Below are 22,944 nucleotides of genomic sequence, written 5' to 3' on the forward strand. Positions count from 1 at the left end.
CGCAACCTCCGCCTCCTGGGTTCAAGCAATTCTCCTGCCTCAGCCTCCCGAGTAGCTGGGACTACAGGCACGCACCATCATGCCCAGCTAATTTTTGTATTTTTAGTAGAGACGAGGTTTCACCTTGTTGACCAGAATGGTCTCGATCTCTTGACCTCGTGATCCACCCGCCTTGGCCTCCCAAAGTGCTGGGATTATAGGCGTGAGCCACCGCACCCGGCCTTTTGTGGATTCTTTAGGATTTTCTATATATAAGGCCTTGCCATCTACAGACAGAGAGTTTTACATCTTTCTTTTCAATTGCTTGCCTTTTTGTTGTTGTTGTTTTTGTTGTTGTAGTCTAATTGCCCTGGTCAGTGCAGTGTTGAGTAGAAGTGGTGAGAGTGGACATTCTTGTCTTGTTCCTGATCTCAGGGGGAAAGCTACAGGTGTTTCACTATTAAGTATGTTAGTGGTGGGATTTTCATAGATGGCCTTTATGAGGTTGAGGATGTTCCGTTCTATTTTTGTTGATTTTTTTTGGTTATGAGTGTTGGATTTTGTTAGATATTTTCTCTGCATCTTTTTCATTTTACTAATGTATATTACATTAAGTGATTTTCAGGTATGAATCACCATTGCATTCCTGGGATATCCTACTTGGTCATGATATAGAATCCTTTTAATGTGCCGCTCGATTTGGATTGGTAGTATTGTCTTGAAGATGTTGCATTTATATTAATAAGAGATAGTGGTTTGTAGTTTTCTTGTAGTTTCTCTGGCCTTCAGCTTGTATACCCTTATGGTTGTGTCATTTTTAAATAGCACGTAGCAAGATTTTTCTTTTTAGTTTAATTTGATAATCTTTGTCTTAACCTGGAAGGTTAAACCCTTTAATATAGGCCTGATTTCTTAAAATATGTGAAATACATTTATTTTATATTCTTTTTCTTATAATTCCAATATCTGTAGTTTTTGTGGGTTTGATTCTGTGCTTTGTAATTTTTGCTGATTCTTGCTTATAGTGGCTTGTTTTCTCTTGTGTTTAGTTTTTTTGTTACTGCTTTTTACTTTAGAACTTTAAAAAAATAGTTTCAGATTTACAGAGAAGTTGCAAATTTTGTGCAGAAGGTTCCTGTATATTTTTCACCTAGCTGCCCTGAAAGTTACCATCTTATGCAGTCATGATACACTTGTTAAAACTAGGAAATTGACATTGGTACAATATTATTACTCAGATTTTACCAGTTATTCCACCAGTGTCCCTCCTTCTGTTCCAAGATTCAGTACAGAATACCATATTGCATTTAGTGTTTAGTGAGTTTCAATTGTGAATTCATATTTTCTGTGATTTATTTGTGGAAGTTCATTGAGATCTGGGTTTAAGGTGAATTCTGGAAAGGATTTGTGTTTGCTTCTGCCATAAAAAGGTGTTATATACCTGGCACCTCCTAAAGTTCTTTTTTTTCTTTTTGTAGTTAATCTTTTACGTTTCTAGTCCCAGCTTCAGGCTTTTGATCAGGAATCTCAGATAATACTTCTTTTTTTTTCTTTTTTCTTTACAGCCAAGGTGCAGACAGGCATGTTTTCTTCTGTAGGGCAGTTTTCTGTTTTAAAAATTCATCCATTAAGAATCACCTATTTGGAAGTATACCAGTTTGAGGGTGGAGAATGCTTTTGATCTGACCTTTCCTTTTATTGGCCCTACCTGTGTTTCTTACTGCCTTTTCATGTACTAAATTTACAGTCCAAGCCAATGGTGAACTACACAGCTGGCGAACTATGGATGGCGGGCCAGTTCTGGCTTGCCGCCTGTTTTTATATGGTTCACTAGTTAAGGATAATTTTTCTCTTTTTTATAGCTTTTTCACAAAAGAATAATAATTCTATGTGACATAGACTGTGGCTCACAAAACCTAAAGTATTTACTCTGTGGTGTTTGACAGAAGTTTGCTATTCTTTGTCCTAAGCTATCAGGGATTTTCATATATTGCTGGTTCTAGCACTGTGTCTGCTGGTAGATTAGTATTTTCTTGTGTTTCTGGCCCCCTACTATCCTGTCGTCTTACCTACATATCAAAAAGGCATTTCAAAATATGTTAAACATAATTTTCTGTTTGTTTTTTTTGGGTGGAAGTCTGACTCTTTTATTTTCATGTAATTGATCAGTTTTCCCCTTTGTTTTGTTCATGGCTTCTGAGGTTGAAAGGTTTTGTTCATGGCTTCTGCTTATTTATTATAATCTTAATACTTTCTTGAAATTGGTATGTGGATATAAATAATCTCTTATTTATTCTTCCTTTTTACTTTACTGAGAAAGATAATAGCTAACTCAGCCTTAAATTTATAAGACTTTCTGTTAAATGCATTATAACTTAGATGTCTATAAGAAAAAGTCGAACGATTTATATTCTAACTAGTAGTATAGAAGTATTCCCATCTCACCAAATTCTCATTTATATTGAGTATGAACATTTAAAAAATACTTTAAGTTTTTTATGCCAGAAATTACATTTCAGTTTTTTTTTTTTTTTTTTTTCTTCCTTATGAAGTCATTAAGGTTGTTGGATGAAGAAGAAGCAACTGATAATGATTTAAGAGGAAAATTTAAGGAACGCTGGCAAAGGACACCATCCAATGAACTATATAAACCTTTAAGAGCAGGTAAAAATGTGTGTAAATGACCTTTATTTGAATAAATTCCCAATCTGGACCCACATTTTTGATTGATTACTTAGGCTCAGTTGTAAATTCATTTTTACTGAAACTGTTTTTCCTCGGTTTAGTATAAAGATTAAAAAAGATTGCAAAAGTAATCTGCCCATTGTCAGAAGTACAGATTCTTAAGAAGGGAATAAAGTGAAAATTAAAATGATTCTCTAACTTTCATTTCCTATTCTAAGCTCTGTGCATATTTTATTTTTTTGAGACAAGGTCTTGCTCTGTCACCAAGGCTGGAGTGCAGTGGCAGGATCACAGCTCCCTGCAGCCCCAGTCTCCACGGCTCAAGGAATACTTATACCTCAGCCTCTTGAGCAGCCAGGACTATAGACATGCACCACCACACCCGGCTAATTTTTGTATTTTTTGCAGAGGTGAGGTTTTACTGTGTTGCCCAGGCTCGTCTTGAACTCCTGGACTCAAGTGATCCACATGCCTTTACCTCCCAAAGTGATGAGATTATAGGCTTGAGTCACCATGCCTGGCCCCTGTGCATATTTTAAAAACATAAATGATGGCATGTTACATTTATGGTTTTGTAATTTTTTTTTTCATTTAGTAGTGAATCCTGGTTGGTAAAAAAAATGTTTTAAGTTATTTTGAAGCCACATTTATGCTTCTTAAGACTTTGATTATTAAGATTTTGCGCTTACTGAGATAAATGCTGTCTTTATGATCTATTTGGCAGATAGTAATCACCAAATATATTTTAAGGTATAGCGTTGCTTTTGATTTTATGAGTGATTTTGTCATCTTTCCAAAAAGGAGAATGCAAAGACTGTTAGGAGCTGTTTTTGTTATCAAGTGAATTGGGACCTATAAAAGGGAAAGATAAGTAAAGTTGGAGACTAGAACTCAATGTATAACCAGCCCATAAACGTTGCTGTTAGAATCACTTATGTGCTCTGGAAACTTTTATTTTCTCCCAGAGGGAACCAACTTCAGAGCAGTTTTAGATAAAGCTGTCCAAGCAGACGGACAAGTGAAAGAATGTTACCAGTCTCATCGTGACACCATTGCGCTTTTGTGTAAGCCAGAGCCTGAGCTGAATGCTGCCATCCCTTCTGCTAATCCAGCAAAGACCATGCAGGGCAGTGAGGTAAGAAGGACATTTTGATACGGGTTGTCATCTGCTTGAGAAAACCACATGCAAGCCGTTTTATATAATGAACTACCAATTTCTTATTGTCATCTTTTAAAAAATGCAGAAATAAATTGGAGTTGTTATATTTAAAGTAGTATATACACTGTGTAATAGGTAATTGCGCTGACCGTCCTGTAATAGTGACTTCCATTTATTGAATGCTGTTTTTTTGAACTAAATTCTGGATACTTAATATGTCAACAGTATTTAATTCGGGTTTTGTAAAAGAGAGAACCTTGGGAGTATAGAAACTTCCCTGAAATGAAAGGACTGGGTATGGCCAGATATACAAATTCTTTGCTTCTTACATTATTCTATACTTCCTTCTACCTTGTTTCACTGTGACTACCTTTGAAAGGAAGATTGGCAAGGTGTGCATGTTAATACATGGGTAGCACCTTCATGATATTTCTACTGATGACAGGAAGGAGAAACTCGAATAGTAGGGCATCTGATTTGGAAAGTCCTTAAGAAGAGAAAGTACAAATGTAATTTAATTGCCTATTACTGGGAGGTAGGATAAGTTAGTAGGATAAGATAGAGATATCTTATCTTAGTATGATCAGATAAGATTGGTAAGTTAGTAAGATAAAATAGGATAAACAAGAAAAACAAGCCAAAGGATGCAGAGAAAATATCTGACAAAATGTCTACACAGGAAAACAAGCCAAAGGGCAAGAAACACTGCTGAAAACTTCTTGAGAAAAGTGAATTTCTTGGGATAGTAAGTTCTGAAAAGTATTAGTTTTGTTCCTTATTTGTCTTTCCATAGAAGCATTGTATGTATTTCATATATTTATTCTAAGACTTACTGGGTGTCTGCTCTGTGTAAGGCACTATGGTGTGCCATAGTGAATTATACACAGGCTTTACCCCCAATTTATGATCTATTGTGGAATATTAGTCACATACAAGGATGACTGTGATATAGGGAAGACATTTAAAAATGTCACAGGGAAAGTATAGGAGGTCTGTAATGAGGATTTAGATGAAGTACTTAAATTTCAGTAGCAGTTCTCTTTGGAGGCTTCTTAAGAGATTGGCCCTTTTTGAGAACAGAATGGATAGGCAGAAAAAGTAAAAGTTTAAGATCTGAGATGGGCTGAGTAGTGGGTATGTCTAGAGAGTTATCAGAGGTACAGTGGAAACCAGCCACAGGTACTGGGCACCTCCCAAAGGGAAGAGAAAGCTGCATAGTTGAATGTGCATTGAACCTGAATCTAAAGGGGGAACCCAGTGGAACAAGGAGTATCAGTTATTTGCTTAGAGGCCATAGGGGAGAAAAAGGGAGGTGGCCAGAAGATTAACTTGTGAAGAACAAAGAACCCAGAGAAGAAACTGCAGATCCTTGGAACAGCAATAAATTCTGGTACCTTTTTTATTTTAGAAAAAGATCTCTGTTTAGTACTCTCTTTGTATTTTTTTTTGATGTCTTGTACCTGACTCAGAATTATGTGGCTTTTGTCCTTTGATTCTTCTGCTTCCAATAGAAAAGCAAAAATGGTTTGTGCTAAGCAAAATCTGTATTAGTATGCACTGATTTGTTGATATTTTATTCAGTTGTATCCGTTTTATTAATCCTTAGTAGTTTTACACAGAGGAAAAGAACTTTTATAGTCAATAAGTAATTTTATGGAAGCTAGATTTTCTTGATGGGCTAACCACAAAAATTTCAGAACTCTCTATATATTCATTTGTCATGTGCCTTTATCAAATAAGGCAAACATCATGTTTATTAAAGCTGTTTCAGGTGGTTGTCATAATAGTTGATGACACATTTTAGCCAGAGTTTTTATGATAAAAACTCAGTTACTTGATTGTTGATTAGAGTGATGCAATGTACATACTTTATTAAAAAGTCCAAATTTGATGGTAGGGCTTTTTTTGTTTTTCATTTATTGTGAAGAAGCCTACTATCTAGTTCTTATTTTTAGTCTCTTTGGGCATCTGGTTTTAGATATTGATATACTCTGAAAAATTTTGCAGACTAGTGGTAATTTGTATTTATAGATTTTTATATTGAAAACCCAAGACCACTGCTTGTGATTGGTTGCCTGTAATCTACTGTGGCCTGAAGTCTAGTCTATGGTTGACTGGCCAAGCCATGGCTGTAATGTATATAGGGCTGAGTCTAGCCAGAGGAAGGAACATCTGTTTTTTTGCACAAGGATGATGTTCAGTTATCCTCACAGTGTTAACATCTGCTGGGAGTAAAGGGTTTTTTTTTTGTTTTTTTTTGTTTTTTTAAAAACCTTTACCTCCTTAGAGGTAGAGCATAAAGAGAACTATCTAAAACTGTGTGCCCTCCCAGAGGGGTGCCTTTGTTGGATTCATACACAAGTGGAGGATCTGCAGTCGCAGCTGTTACTCCTGGTTTCTTATGACAGAAAGTTTGTAGACATGTTGAGAATGGCTAGAATCTGTTTGTTTATTTATTCACCAGGTGTTTTTTTGAAGGCCTACTATTCCAGAACCGTGCTGAGCACCTTCGTCCCTAATGTAAAGAGACACAAAACTCCTCTAGGTTAGCTTTAGTGTAGGGTAAATGCATCAGGTTTCTGCTTTCTGTTGCTGTAGAGATAGTTGCATATTTGTCTTTTCTGAAAATGACAAAGTTTTAAAAGTACAATAGAAGATTTCATTGAGGGGAATTTTTATGCCTCCAATTGTACTTGGTGCTGTTAAATGCTACAGAGGGTTTTAAATCTAAAACTGGGGTCAGCAACCTGTGGCTTGTGGGCCAAATCCAGCCTGCCCATTGTCTTTGTGTGGCCTGTGAGCTAAGAATGAGTTCTACATTTTTTAAATATAAAATTCTACTTTCTACTTAATTTTTTTTTAAAATTTATTTTATTTTTTTATTTTTGAGACAGAGTTTCCCTCTTGTTACCCAGGCTGGAGTGCAATGGCGCGATCTCGGCTCATCGCAACCTCCGCCTCCTGGGTTCAAGCAATTCTCCTGCCTCAGCCTCCCGAGTAGCTGGGACTACAGGCAGGTGCTACCATGCCCAGCTAATTTTTTTGTATTTTTAGTGGAGACGGGGTTTCACCATGTTGACCAGGATGGTCTCGATCTCTTGACCTCGTGATTCACCCGCCTCGGCCTCCCAAAGTGCTGGGATTACAGGCGTGAGCCACCGTGCCCGGCCCTCTACTTCATTTTTTAAATGACTGAAAATAAGTCAAAAGAATGTTTCATAATATGTGGGCATTTTATAAGATTCAGATTTCAGTGTTTGTTAATATATTTTTGTTGGACTGTAGCTGCACTCATTCATTTACACATTGTCTTTCACACTAAAAGCAGAGTTAAAGAGTTGCAACAAAGACTATGGCCTACTAAGCCAAAAGTATTTTCTATTTGGTCCTTTACCAAGAAAGTTTGTTACTCCCTGATCTAAAAGACAAAGTATTGACAGCCTAGGTGATGCCATTCCTGCCATTCTGTTTGACCTCATCTCCTGTTCTGCATTTTGTTTGCTATGCTTCAGCCAGAGTGGCCGTTTTTTCTTTCCTTCGATCCTGCCAAGCGTGTGCCTGCCACAGGACTTTTATATTTGCTTTTCCTTCTGTGCAAGGCTTTCTTCCCATTTCCATGGCTATTACCTCTTTTTCATTAGTCTCAGATGTCACCTAGTCCCCATCTTTGTCATTGTCTACCCACCTTCTTCTATTTTTGTGTATTTGTTTAGTCCTTCCCTTTGCATATTTATTCAGTCGTCTCTGGTCCCCCCAAATGAAGGAAAGACTGTTTTTATTAGTAGTTGTGTCTGTAATATCTAGAACGGTACCCAATACAAAAAGTATTTGTTGTTTGAATGATCATCACTGGCAGCCTAACTTAATAAAGGGATACAATTAATTGCAGTTGAAAGCTAGCTGGAGATGTGTATAAGAAATAAACACTATAGTATTCTAATTATTTATATACTTTGATAACATGTTAAGCCTCAAATTTGAGTTTATAAGAAAATTTAGGCAGTGGTCTTCTTATTATCTTGGTCATTCATTTGTGGAAGCAGTTAATTCATTTTCTACTTCATTTGCTCTGTTAAAATGAGGTCAGTGTCATATAATCTGAAATGTGTTGAATTAGTATACTGTATATGAATTTTTAATGAAAGATGTTCACAGTATAAGGGATATCTGTCTTTGTGTAGTAAGTAGTCCACAGATTCGTTCATAAATTGGTTGTTTGAAATGGCATTTCCCCCCCAGAAAGTTAGAATTACTGCACTTTTGAATATCACAGGATTTGTTAACTATTTGGCCCTCTGTACCATCTTCTGTATCAGTTTGGTTAGATGCCATAGAAATTGGGGTTAGCTTTTCTTCCTATGGAGCCACTATGATTGAAGACTTACCCTTTGTTAGAAGTTGTGTTGAGCACTTTATATGGATTTTCTCAGTCTTCACAACAGTCCTGAAATAGATACTATTATTATAGCCATCTTGCAGATGAGAAAGTTGAGTTTTCTAAGTAGTAAACTATCCTTAATTGCACAGTAACTAAGTCCATTATGGCCTCTAAGGGAGTATAGTCAGAGTTGAAATGTTTTTTCCTATATAATTATGTTTCACTTTGATAATTAGTTCATTTAATTCCATATTCAAGTTTTGACTTAATCTTGTTTTTTGAGTGTGTAAAAAATGTTCATAATTCAAAAGGTATATACAGAAAAGTCTCATCCCTTTTCCTTCTGCTTCTTTTCTGTATACTTCCTGTAAGTAACCATGTTTGCTAGTTTCTGGTTTGTCCTTACTGATTTTCTTTTTGCAAGAACAAACAAAAAACAAAACCCCAAAAAGTATACATACTGTACATATATATATACACACACACACACACACACACACACACATATATTATGTATGTGTATATTTATTTTCTGATTTTCTTTCTTTCACTCAAATTGCATTATACTATATATGTTTTTGTACCCTTTTTTTTCGTTTAATAATATATCCTGGAATTCATTTGGAAGGAAGATTTTTATTCATATCATCTAATATCAAGTTCTGCTAGGTCTTTAAACAGACTTTGTCATATCCGCCCAGGTATGATTATTTCTCTTCCTCCTTCCTTTTAGAGTTTCTGTGGTTTGATGCTTTCTAGACTCTAGGAATCATATTTCTTTTTCTCTCCACAGCCTTCTCCCCATCCTTTTTCTTGGTCTCCCTCCCTTTCTCCTTCCCCTCTCCCTTCCTCTCTCTCTCTTTCTCCTCCCCATTCTCTTCCTTTCCCTTCATTCCATTTTAAAATGAGGATATTTAGGAGATATGGGTGGTAAATGGAGGCCAAAAAGGAAATTCGCCTAAATTTAGAGGAAACCTTGAGTCTCTGGTCTTCACAAAGGGATGTTACTCTGGACATTCCTATCAAGGAGCTAAGAAGACTGTGGAAGGAAGAGTAGGATAGGAATTTTTAGAAACAGGCAGTTGGTGGGGAGATCCACGAGAATTGGAATTGCTGCTGGTGATGAGAAAGACAGGTGTGGAGACAGGGCTCATGATGTCTCTTCTTCCTTTGTCTTTCCCTCAGTTTTCTTTCTATGCGCATCGTTGGGGCAAGCAGAATAGAGAGCTGGAGTTGATACTCTTCTTGGTCCTAGCAAAGTACGAAGAGAGTAGTGACAGGGGCAGCTTGAAAGTGCTCACTAGAAAGCACTTGGACACTGTTAATATAAAGGGGTGTTTATGAATCATGTGGATGTAGGTCAGAGAGTGTCTTAACTGAATTCAAGAGATAAAACTCTGTTTTGTTTTTGTTTTTTGTTTTGAGACAGGGTTTCTGTCTGTCACCCAGGCTGGAGTGTAGTGGTGTGATCATGGCTCACTGCAGCCTTGACTCCCTGGGCTGAAGCAGTTCTCCTGCCTCAGCGTCTGGAGTAGCCGTGACTGTAGGTGTATGCCATTGTGCCTAATTTTTTTTTATTTAATGTAGAAATGGGGTCTCACTATTCTCAAACTCCTAGGCTTAAATGATCCTCCTAAAGTGCTGGGATTGTAGGCATGAACCTCTACATCTGGCCCAAAACTCTTAATGATATGAAGAGAGGCACAAGAACTCTCTTTCCTACTTCTCCCAATGTATAAAATAAATGTGGTATGTAGCTTTAAATCTGTATCTTTATTTCTTTCTCCATCTAGCATGCTTGCTTTATAACTGTCTCTATTTCTGTCTTCATAACTATTTTTGTATCTCTCAGTCTCTCTAGGCAAAATAGGATATCTACTTACTTAGCAAAATTATACCTTCCCCTGCTTCACAGCCATGGTGGGTAGGGAGTATAGTGTAGAGTGGGTAAGAGATTGGTTTTGGAGTTAGTCAGACTTAGGACTCAAATTTTACCTCTGCCCTTTAGTAGCCGTGTAACTATGTCACTTAATTTTTCAGATTCATTATCCCTATCTTTTGAATAGAGGTAATAAAATATATACCCCATAGGGTATTTTAAGGAATACATAAAATTATATTTCTGAAGTATTTAGCATGTTACCTAAGCATTCAGTAAATTGTAGCTGTTTTTACTGTTATTAATGCTGCTTTTGTTTTAATCTGAGTCAGCTGAAGGTACAATATCTATCTATATAAACCTGATGTTCAGTTTATATTTGGCCCTCTGAGAAATCATCTCTTTCTCAGCTTGAATGAATCTTTATATATTATTTCCTTATTGAAATTGGCTTTTTTTTTTTTTTTGCAGTTAAACTAAGGTGTCTTTTTTATTGTTTAGGTTGTAAATGTCTTAAAATCTTTATTGATAAATCTTGATGAAATAAAGAAGGAAAGAGAGGGTTTGGAGAATGACTTGAAATCTGTGAATTTTGACATGACAAGCAAGTTTTTGACAGCTCTGGCTCAAGATGGTGTGATAAATGAAGAAGCTCTTTCTGTTACTGAACTAGATCGAGTCTATGGAGGTCTTACAACTAAAGTCCAAGAATCTCTAAAGAAACAGGAGGGACTTCTTAAAAATATTCAGGTGAAATTTATATATTTAATAAGATTTGTTTTAAAAATTACAGAAAAGATGCGTCTGAACTAAACCTGTATTCATTTAGGAAAATGACATTGGAGAATATAGTTAAGAGTAGAACTTAATAGATGCATATTTTGTAAAATTGAACTTGGCACATCAGGTTTATTTAAATCTATGAAACAAAGTCATACTTCTATGGCTAAAATGTTGCATATTACTTAGGAGTGCTTGATACTTCAGATGTTTTTGTATTTCCAAATTTTGAATAGCTTGGATTTTTTTTCCCATATGGGAGGAAAATCAAAATTAGTTGGAATTACTGATACCTTTAATTTTATGGCTAACATACATACAGACTTTAGTCATTTTTTTTTTTGAAAATAATACCAAAACTAAATATGTTGAGAAGTTTGAAGTTAGTGTTTGTGTTTACAGATAGGTAGTTTTGACTAACAAAGACTTGAAATTTTGCCCTTTTAAAAAATAGTTAATGTGTAAAACTAAACATATATTTCTACTCCTAGACATTATATCTATATATGATATAAAGTATTCCAAAAGGTAAAATAATTTTCATGTTACGGTTTTTGCAAATGTTGTATGCTAATAGAAATCCGTGATCATTATTTGTTATGTTTTGACTCCTATTGGATTTGTGAAACTTTTACTTAGGAAAGATTTTAAAGCATAATGCAGCTTCAAAAGGAGTATACTAGGTATTTCTAGTAATTTTGCCTATGTATTTAATCACATATGATTTTCATAATTGGAAAAGATCAATAAAAATGTTATGAGCTATATTAATTTTACAAATGTAAATACATAAATCTTTTTTTTAAACAAGGTCTCACATCAGGAATTTTCGAAAATGAAGCAATCTAATAATGAAGCTAACTTAAGAGAAGAAGTTTTGAAGAATTTAGCTACTGCATATGACAAATTTGTTGAACTTGTAGCTAATTTGAAGGAGGGCACAAAGGTATGAAGAACATGCAAAAGGAACCATAGCTAGCAAGTACAGATGTGAAGGTATAGTTGGGAAATTAAATGGTGTTTCCAGTTGAACCAAATTACTTTTTGCCTGGAATTTTAGCTTTAATGCCATTGCCTCTGTGAAGTTTGTTATAGGAGAGAGAAAGCTGAATGAAGGTGGAAACATTTCATGGGAACTTTGAAGAATGAATTGCATATTCCAACTGACAGAAAAGGGGTATAAACATCCCAGGTAGCAGGAATTAGCAGAGATGTCAATGACCTTTTTAAGGGATAGGAAGTTGATTAATTTGATGAATTATGAGGGGACAGGAGTAGTCAAAGCTGATTTGTGATGGGAAAGGTCTGGGGCATGACTTTTATATTCTGTGTGGTTGTTCTCTGAGGATAGACTTGTGGTCTGCCTGAGTATCAGAGGACTCACTAAATATGTAAGTACTTTCTTGCCTTGTCCTTTAAAAAGTTTAGGGAATTCGCTTATATTTCTTTTTACCAATTACTTTGTTTTTGAGGGAACAGTGATTTTTAAGTTTTCAGATGCATAATTCCTTTTGTTACTTCATATTGACCACTAAAGTTATCTTGATATTAATACAGTAGGTAAAATGTAAAACCCTTTGAAGAGAGAGTAAAAATACTGAAAAGCCTTCCAAATAGAGAGGATAGTAAAATGCCATTTTAATTTGGTTTAAAATGCTTTGTTTAAATAGATAAACAAAGGCTCTCTTCCAGAGAGCCTTTGGAAAATTTTTTAAGGGTTTCTGAGGTATGCTTGCATTTCTGTAGTGAATATGAAAATCTGATCCTTCTACTTAAATAGATTTAATGTTATCAAGCAGTTGACTTTTCTCTAGAAATTAGGAAGATTTTCATGATCATGAAACTTTTAACTTGTTACATTTAATCTTCGATGATAATGTTCTGTAAGAATGGTTTTATTTTTATTTTCTTTAGGAATCTTAGGTCATATTTAATAATAAGTTGTTGGTCTTGGTAAATTGTGTGACTGTATCTCATGCAGATTTCAGTTCTTCTGCTTTTATTATCATTGACAAATTAGCTTTAGATCACATTATTCCCTGTATTAAAGAAATTCTTCTTGTTCATTACTTGTATTTGTTCTTTTCTTATAGTTTTACAATGAGTTGACTGAAATCCTGGTTAGATTCCAGAACAAATGCAGCGATATAGTTTTTGCACGGAAGACAGAAAGAGATGAACTCTTAAAGTAAGTCTGTTTTATGTATCAAATTCAACTAAAAGAATTTTCTTTTAAAAAATTATGTAGGGCTGGGCGTGGTGGCTCAAGCCTGTAATCCCAGCACTTTGGGAGGCCGAGATGGGTGGATCACGAGGTCAAGTTATCGAGACCATCCTGGTCAACATGGTGAAACCCCATCTCTACTAAAAATACAAGAAACTAGCTGGGCATGGTGGCGCATGTCTGTAATCCCAGCTACTCAGGAGGCTGAGGCAGGAGAATTGCCTGAACCCAGGAGGTGGAGGTTGCGGTGAGCTGAGATCAGGCCATTGCACTCCAGCCAGGGTAACGAGCGAAACTCCGTCTCAAAAAAAAAAAAAAAAATTATGTAGAGACTTTTGGTGTGAACTAGGTAGTATGAGATAGCAATTTCCTTCCTTTTCTCCTGGAAGAAGGAGCTAGATCGAATATTTTACAAGGCAACAAGCAAACAGCTGCACAATCTGGGAGGATAAAAAGATGTAGAAACTCTAAATACAGGAAGTCCAGTGAGGTCACAGAAATGATAAAACAGTTCAGGGTGGCAGATCTCGGGGAGTGACAATAAATATATGCAATTAATCTTGAAGAGGCAAATAGGTTCCTTAACATAGGCTGGCAGCTGTATATGCTAGAAGAGAGTGGAGTGATTGCTGTAATCGCAAGGATAATAAATATGAGCTAAAGATTTTGTATCATCATATAGTAAATATGAGCTAAAAATTTTATATCTTAACTATCTTTCAGGTACATAAAAAGCCATATATTCATTAGTAATAAATAAAAGAGCTGAAAGAGTCTTATACTGATGACCCTTTCAGCCAACTAGATCTTTATTCATCTCTCTGTTCATATTCATGAACAGAGAATGAACATGTTCATGTTCATTCACCTCTCTGCTCATGTTCATGAGAGAAGTTACCATTTTCTTCCACCTCGAAGAAAGAGCAGGGTAGTTGTTTTTAGAGTATTTCTACTAAACCTATTAAAAGCAAGTAATTGTTTTAAAAGGAGATTTAAAAAAGGATTATATTCTTTTTTTTTTTTTTTTCTTGAGATGGAGTCTTGCTCTGTTCCCCAAGCTGGAGTGCAGTGGTGCGATCTTGGCTCACTGCAACCTCCGCCTCCTGGGTTCAAGCAATTCTCTTGCCTCAGCTTCCTGAGTAGCTAGGAGTACAGGTGTGTGCCACCATGCCTGGCTAATTTTTGTGTTTTTAGTAGAGACAGGGTTTCACCATGTTGGCCAGGCTTGTCTCTAACTCCTGACCTCAGGTTATGTGCCCACCTTCTTCTCCCAAAGTACTGAGATATAATAGGCATGGGACACTGTGCCCAGCCTAAAAAAAGATGAGTATTCTCCATATGAGTCTTAATGATCAAAAATCTAACAAAGAGTAATACGAAACAGTCTACAGATCAGTTTCAGTTATGATATGGATACAAAAGTCCTAAATAAAGTATTTGCCAGTAATATTCAGCAGCATGTTAAAAAAGAATTATTGACCGAAGCCGGCCGCGGTGGCTCATGCCTGTAATCCCAGGACTTTGGGAGGCCAAGGCGGGCGGATCAGAAAGTCAAGAGATCGAGACCATCCTGGCCAACACAACATGGTGAAACCCCGTCTCTACTAAAAATACAAAAATTAGCCAGGCGTGGTGGCACGTGCCTGTAGTCCCAGCTACTCTGGAGGCTGAGGCGGAAGAATCACTTGAAGCCAGGAGGCAGAGGTTGCAGTGAGCCAAGATTGCGCCACTGCACTCCAGCCTGGCGACAGAGCAAGACTCCGTCTAAAAAAAAAAAAAAAAAAAAAAGAATTATTGACCAAGGGGGGCATTTATTCCAGTATTCAGTGTTTTCACATCAAAGGAAAGATCACAGGTTTGTCTTGATAGATGAGGTAGAAGCATTTGAGAAAATGAGTGTTCTGATAACTCAGTAAAATAAGAATAGATAGACGATAGATGCTTCCTTAACATGAAAATATATACGTGTGTGTGTGTGTGTGTGTGTATTTCTGCCCAAAACTCAGCGTAGTGATTAATGGAGAAGCACTATAAACAGCTCCCCCTCAAGTCAAGAACAGACAACAAATGGCACTATCGGCACCATTTTTTAACACTAGACTGCAGTACCAGCCAAGACAATCACATGAGAGGAATTAGAATTAAAAAAAATTGGAAAGGAGAAGTAAAACTAGCACTATTTACAGACATTGTGATTGTACAACTATTTGAAAGCCCAAGAGAATCAACCCCAAAACTCTGTGAATAATAAGATAATTATTAACGAAGTTGTTGATCATAAAAATAATTTGTAGAAATCAGTGGCTTTCATGGAAATAAACCTATAGAAGATAAAATGAAGGAAGAGACCCACTTAAAATAGCAACAAAAAAGATAAAATATGTAAGTTTGTCATATGAGACCTATGTGAAAAAAAAACACTATTTCAAGGACCCAAAAGAAGACTTGAGCAAATTAAAAAACATATGTTATTGGATAGGATGACTCAACTTCATAAAGATGTCAACTCTAAGTTAACTTACGCATCAACTAGGCATGATGGCATGCACTTCTAGCCCCAGCTACTTGGGAGGTTAAAGTGGGCGGATGGTTTGAGCCCCAGAGTTCTAGGAAGTAGTATTTTATGATTGTACCTGTAAATAGCCACTGCACTCCAGCCTGTGCAACAGCGAGACCCTATCTCTAATAACAAACATAAGTAAAGAAATAAACAACATGTGCATTCAACATACTTTTGATTAAAAAAATCAGCAACTTTTCGTTTGGAATTAGAAGTTCAAGTAGAAAAAGAAACAAGATCAGCCAGGAAAACAATAAAAAGAATAGCGAAGGGATGCTAGTTCTACCAGATATTGAGGTATATAGTACCATCTTTAATTAAAACACAGTGGTACTGGTACATGATTAGACAAAGACAGAACAGAAAATAGAAATAGATTCAAATACATTGTGAATTTAGTGTAAAAAAGATCTTCAACCAACCAGAATAGGTTGTGGACAGCTGCCCAGCCATTTAGAAAACAAACGTTATCTTTATACCAGAATAAATTATGAGTAGACCAAACTTGGTATTTGTAAATGAAATATAAGATGTAAAAGAGAATGGAGGAGAATTCCTTAATAAAGCTGGGATGGGTAGGATCTCAACTCCAACTTGAAATCCAAAAGCCATTGAAAAGAAAAGAAGAAGTTCCTTATAGAAATATGATAAACAGAATCAGGATATGACAAATTGGGAATCCAATATTTGAAACTTATTCACAGGCAAAAGTCTAGTTTAGTTTACTTTATTTAGAAAAGAACTCCTAGAAATGAATGACAAGAAAACCCAATAGAAAACTGAGGAAAGGATGCAAACAGAATTTTGCAGCAAGGAAATACAATTGGCTCTTAAATAAATGGAAAAAAAAACAAAAACAAACAAACAAAAACCATCATTCATTATAAAATACAAATTAAAATCAGTCTGAAATATTTTCAGATTGGCAAGAATCTGAAGTTTGATAACATTCTTTGTTGTCACATGTTAGAGAAATAGATTTTATGCATTGCTGTGAGAATACAGAGTGGTGCAGTCCTTGTGTTGGGCAGTTTAGCTGTAAAGAATAAGACTACAAATTCAAAAATCCTTTAATCTAGCTATTCTGTTTTTGGGAATCTGTTCTGAAGTTATATTAGAATATGCTAGAAATGACGTATTTATGAGCTTATTCATGTCTGCATTGCAAATAGCAGTAAAAAAGTAGAAACAAGTGACCCAGGGCTGGTGAAATAAAGCTATACTTGTACAGTGAAATGCTGTGCAGCTATTTTAAAAAACAGGATGTTTTCAATTTACTGATATGGAAAGATCTCCAAGATGGTTATGGTAAAAAGACACAGAACAGTGTGTAGAGTATGCTTTGTGTAAAAAGGAAGAAAATAATAAACATATAAATTGGCTTGTTTGTGCAACAAAGCAGCTCTTGATATTTTAAGGAAGAAAGATTTAAATATTGTCATTTAAAATATTTTATATCTCAAATCTCTAAAAATCAGGTTTGTTGCTATTTGTGTATATATTTATTATATATATTTGTCAAGTATTTTCAGCTCAGTGATTGAAAGGTGAATGAAAGATGAAACAGTAGGCCATATAGTAATATTAGCTTTTGAATATCTGAGAGTTTATTTTATTAAAGTCATTGTTAATACTCAAGGCCCAAATTATTTAATATCTTACTGAATGTAATATATACCGGAAAAGTATACATAAGTGTATATCTTGTTGAATGTTCACAAACTGAGTACACCCAAGACAACTACCACTTAGATCAATACACAGAAAATTCTCAGCACCGTAGAAGCATTGTTAATGCATCCACCCAGTCAGTCTTTATCTTTCCCTTCCAGGGCAACTACTATCCTGACTTGTAAGAACATAGATTACGTTCTCCTGTTTTTGCTTTGTATATAAATAGAATCACACATTATGTACTCTTCTATGACTGGCTTTTATTCTACATTATATTTGTGAGATTCATCACTATGATTGTGTGTATTTGTAGATCTTTTATTCTCATTTCTGTATATATTTTATTGTTTGAATATACAAGTTATTTATTCTACTGTTGAATATTCAAGAAGTTACTAGTTTTGAGCTTTTATAAATAGTGCTGGCATGAATGGTATAAATCAGTGCTGTCCAATATTGTGGGTAGCTGTAAAAATATAGAAACAAATCAAATGTCTGGTTCTGGTTAATTGAACTACATTTATGTGGTGAAATACTATGCAGTGACATATGCAATTGAAAATGTAAAATTTGTAGTAGCCATAGTAAAAACAAAACAAAACAAAACAAAAAACCAGGTGAAATAAATTTCAGTGTTTCAATTAACCCATATGTCCAAAGTATTTTAACTTATAATCAATGTAAAATTATAAATGAGAGATATTTTACTTTTTTTTCACAGTAAGTCTTAGAAATGTAATGTGTATTTTATACTTACATCTCAATTCAGACTAGCCACATTTCAGATGTTTGATAGCCATCTGTGGCTAGTGGTTACTGTATTAGACAGTTCATGCTTTTGGTGAGCATGTATATGCAGTGTTTTTTGGTATATAGTTGATCAAAGGGTATGTGTATGTTTAATGTTAGCTGATATTGTCAAATAGTTTTCCAACGTGATTGCACTAATTTATATTCCTCCTAGCAGTACATGAGAGTTCTGGTTGCTCCACATTTTTGCCCTTAGCTATTCTGCTGAGTTTGTAGTATTATCTCATTGCATGATTTTAATTTTCATTTTCCCGGTGATTAATATGTCCTCTTTATATACTTATTAGCTGGAGCCTTTGCTTTTTAATTTCTGTTTTCATTGAAGTCTTTCATCAGAAATTTAAAGAGTGTAAGAAGAATGAATGTTTTACTCTGAACTTTACTTTCTTTTTACTAATGGTTTGAATACCACTGCCAGCAGGTTGCTGGGCATAGGAATACTGGTGGCATTTTATTTATTTATTTATTTATTTATTTATTTTTTACATTTTTTTTTTTTTTAAAAGATGGGGTTTCACCATGATGGCCAGGCTGGTCTTGAACTCCTGACCTCAGGTGATCCACCCACCTCAGCCTCCCAAAGTGAGCATTTTATTTTATATCTTTTTGCTTTTTTACATTGTTGGTTTTATTTAATAGCATTGATTTATATCTTTTGTAAGTGACTGGGAAATTATCATTTGCCTTTTAAATGTGTTATTTACTGCAACCATCCCTAGAGTTTATCAAAGGAAAATAAAGGTGTTTTGTTAAAGCTTTATAATATACATACATATTTTAGATATTTCAAAATCTGACCTTTTAGAATTTTGATAGTGATTAAAAACTTATTTGTTATAAGCAGTTATTTACTTATATTAAGAAGTAGTTTTTTTTTTTTTTCCCCCCCGATGAATGTATACTAGTTTTCTTTATGTCTGGAGAGATTGTGGCCCTTCTTGAGAGGGAAGGTTGGATATGGACAGTGTGGGGCTTTGCTGTTAATTGTTAAATCAGGGCAAAAGGCACTGTCTCAGATGTTTTGGGACACGTTATATTTACTACTACATGTACGTTAATCAGTGCAGTGAAAGTTGATTGACACTATGTATTACATGGAGTGCGTTTTACTTTAGGTATTGTTTAGTGTGATTTTGGGATAAACTTCAATTTACTATTAGAGGAGACTTAAAATTTTCTTTTCTAATTTTTAATACTAAATTGTAGTAGTATTTTCAGCAATGTGTCTTTCGTGAGCCTACCTTAGTGACAGCTCATGAGTTATCTTTTAACATTAAATAGCTCAGTGCCACATTTCTTTGAATATCTTCAGAAATTTTTTATCTAGAAATTTGCATAATGGTTTGCATAAAAGGTTAGCTTTTTTACCTTATTTTTTATAAACCGATATCATATAGTGATTAAAACATTAATTGATTAGATAACTCAGTTATATTAGATAACTATGAGTTACATTGATTAGATCACTAGATAACTATGAGTCATTGTAGTTTTCTGATAACTTTTAGGTAGATCATATTGGGAGCTTTTTAAATCCAGGGGCTATCTTTCATTAAAGAGTGGGCAGTCATTTAGGATTACTTGCCCAGTTTGACATGTTTCTTACTCCAGCTGTAACTATAATCTCTGAAAAAGTTTACTTTTTCCCCCCTAGTCTTCAGAAATAGAAAAAGATACAAGTTCATTTTATTAAACAGTAAGGAAGAAAGAGGATTTAGATTCTGGTCAAGAATAGAAATGTGGTATATTTTATTTTTTTCAGTTTTTTTATTGATAAATAATAGTACCTATTTATGGAGTACATGTGATATATTGATACATGAATATAATGTGTAATAATCAAATCAGGGTAATTAGGATATTCATCACATATTTATGGGGTACATGTGATATTTTGATACATGAATACAATGTGCAATAATCAAATCAGGGTAATTAGGTTATTCATGATCTCAAACATTTATCATTTCTTTGTGTTGGAAACACTCCAAATCTTCTAGCTATTTTGAAGTATACAATAAATTATTGTTAGCTATTATCACCCTATGGTGCTATTAAACACTAGAACTTATTTCTTCTATCTAACTATATTTTTGTACCCATTATGCAACCTTTCTTCATCCCCATCCCCTACTCTTCCTTGACCCTAGTGACCGTCATTCTACTCTCTATCTCCTTGTTTTTAGCTCACACTTACGAATCAGAACATGCAATATTTGTCTTTCTGTGCCTGGCATATTTCACTTAACGTAATGTCCTCAAGTTCCATGAATGTTGCTGCACATGACAGAATTACATCATTTTTTATGGCTGAGTAATGTTCCATTGCATATATATACTACACTTTATTCATTTATCTGCTGATGGACATTAAGTTGCATTCATATCTTGGCTGTTGGAAGTGCTGCAGTAAACATGAGAATACAGACACTTCTTCAGTGTACGGATTTCCTTTGTTTTGGATGTATATCCAGCAGTGGGATTGCTGAATCATATGGTAAATCTAGTTTTAGTTTTTAGAGGGATCTTCACACTGTTTTCCATAGTGGCTGTACTAATTTGAAATGTAGTATATTTTTAAAATCCCATCATTGTTTGGAGTCCATTTTCTATGTTTCATGTATGAAGAAAAGAAAAATAAGCTAGTATTTTATGTGTGTTAATTTTTTTCTATTGTGTTAATTTTTAACACTCTGACTTTGATAAGGGACTTGCAACAAAGCATTGCCAGAGAACCTAGTGCTCCTTCAATTCCTACACCTGCATATCAGTCCTCGCCAGCAGGAGGACATGCACCAACTCCTCCAACTCCAGCGCCAAGAACCATGCCGGTTAGTAGGAAAATAAATATTTTAAACAGAAATTTTACATTAGTGATGATTACTTGTTCTAAAGGGTAAAACATGATCTACGTAGGAAGGATCTAGTGGTTACCACCTGCATCAGGTAACCAACCTTCTGATACTTTGTGTTATGTTGAACACAGCATCATTCAAGAATTCTTGACAAAAAATGCTTAACCTGAATCTAACCAAGCCCTTAAACTTTCTGTTTACAGCACATACAGCAAATGATAAAATAAGAGGTTAAATTATGCCATTAGGAAACAATTGGACAAATCTATCACATGGGACATTTACATGAAATAACTGGGTTGATCTTTTCTAAAAGTGATTGTCATAGATTTAAAAAAAAGGCATATTCTAGATGAAAAGAGATGAAAGTTTCATTATAATCAAATGCATATATGTACTTTAATTTTGGTTTATAAAAATAGCTATATGAGCTTTTTTGTGTTAAATAGGGAGAATTGAATTTGGAGTGGATATTTGGTGACATTGGGGAATAGCATTAGTTTTTTAAGGATGAAAATGGTATTGTGATTATGTAGGAGGATATCATTATGAGAACTTGAGTGCTGAAGTCTTTAGGGCTAATGTCATGAAGTTTGCAATTTACTTCACACGATTCTGCAAATATATATGGATGTAGTTACAGATAAAACAGAAATGGCAAAATGTTAATAGTTGTTAAATTTCATTGTTAGATGTGTGATTATTTTATATACTATTCTTTTAAAGTCATTTGGTGTTTAAATTTTTCATATAGAGTTTGGGGACTGGGAGGAGATGATGGTAGTAAACAGTACCTGTGCTGCTTCCTTCCACCTCAAATGCCCAACCACTGGAGGAAGCAGTAAATGATTAAATATTAGTTATCAGGAAAAGAGCAGCAGCTATGGGGTTTCCACAGATGGGAGAGTTATTCAACTATGATATATTTCTATAGTAATAAGCTGGTATTTAAGAATGGGAATTAAAAATATAATATATTTGGTCGGATTCTAGAGTTTCTCATATGTCCTTGTTAATTTTAATAGCAATTTGACAGAAATATGAAACATTTTATAGTCTATGCTGACTTTTTCTTATAGCCTACTAAGCCCCAGCCCCCAGCCAGGCCTCCACCACCTGTGCTTCCAGCAAATCGAGCTCCTTCTGCTACTGCTCCACCTCCAGTTGGGGCTGGTACTGCTGCACCACCTCCATCACAAACGCCTGGCTCAGCTCCTCCTCCACAAGCCCAGGGACCACCCTATCCCACCTATCCAGGATATCCTGGGTAAGGCTGCAAAATTGTATATCCCAAGTTGGCTAATGTTGTTTCTAGGCTCTGGCTAACCTATTAAAAACAGAGTCACCCCTTCTTCAGGTGGAGATAATCATGAATGAATAAGCTATACTGTCAGCTTATCCAGAAATAAAAATAATGTTATGGTCACTTACATGAATAGTTGCATAGCTATTTCCTAGGCCTTTTAAATTTATGTTTCTATATTTTGCATATTGGGTTTATAGTAAATACATCACTTCTGTATAGAGTTCAGTAGGTGTTTCCTTTGACTTTAGGTGATAAACAGGTGCCTTTTCTCAGCATAGCATAGCAAAACTGATAAGGCCTTGTTTACATCCCTATACTTAGAACACTTGGCGTTTAATAAACCATTGGATGAAAATTTATCTGATTATGGGTTGCACTTTCTTAAAGGTTAGCCTTTTTGTGGTAATTTCTTAATCTTAAAAATCCAAACATTTGACTACCTTTTAAGATGTGCTCTAAATTTTACTTAGTAAGTACATGTTGTCTTCCAAATATTAGAACTTTATAAATTGTAAATTTATGTACGTTACTACTGAGTATTGTGGAAGAGGAATGTGCTTAGATTATTAGTTTTGCCATGTTAAAATGAAGGGTCTCCAGGTTTTTTCTTTAATACTTGAATATTTAATCTTATTTTCTTCAGTTTTTTTTTTTT

The 22,944-nt window shown here is 34.9% G+C and overlaps 1 protein-coding gene across 3 annotated transcripts in view; it reads left to right on the plus strand.

Annotated features, from left to right (window-relative positions):
- LOC108299442 (programmed cell death 6 interacting protein) overlaps positions 1-22,944 on the plus strand; it is a 70,568-nt gene that overhangs the window by 43,960 nt on the left and 3,664 nt on the right. For all 3 annotated transcript variants that reach the window (XM_017521758.2, XM_017521760.2, XM_017521762.2), the window contains 7 exons: positions 2,532-2,643; positions 3,630-3,799; positions 10,582-10,830; positions 11,672-11,806; positions 12,954-13,048; positions 20,836-20,959; positions 22,063-22,250. In XM_017521758.2, coding sequence (XP_017377247.1) covers positions 2,532-2,643; positions 3,630-3,799; positions 10,582-10,830; positions 11,672-11,806; positions 12,954-13,048; positions 20,836-20,959; positions 22,063-22,250 — 1,073 coding nt within the window. The remainder of the gene's footprint in view (positions 1-2,531; positions 2,644-3,629; positions 3,800-10,581; positions 10,831-11,671; positions 11,807-12,953; positions 13,049-20,835; positions 20,960-22,062; positions 22,251-22,944) is intronic.

This window comes from Cebus imitator, unplaced genomic scaffold (assembly GCF_001604975.1).
Source record: "Cebus imitator isolate Cc_AM_T3 unplaced genomic scaffold, Cebus_imitator-1.0 Scaffold21, whole genome shotgun sequence".
Taxonomy (NCBI): Eukaryota; Metazoa; Chordata; class Mammalia; order Primates; family Cebidae; genus Cebus; species Cebus imitator.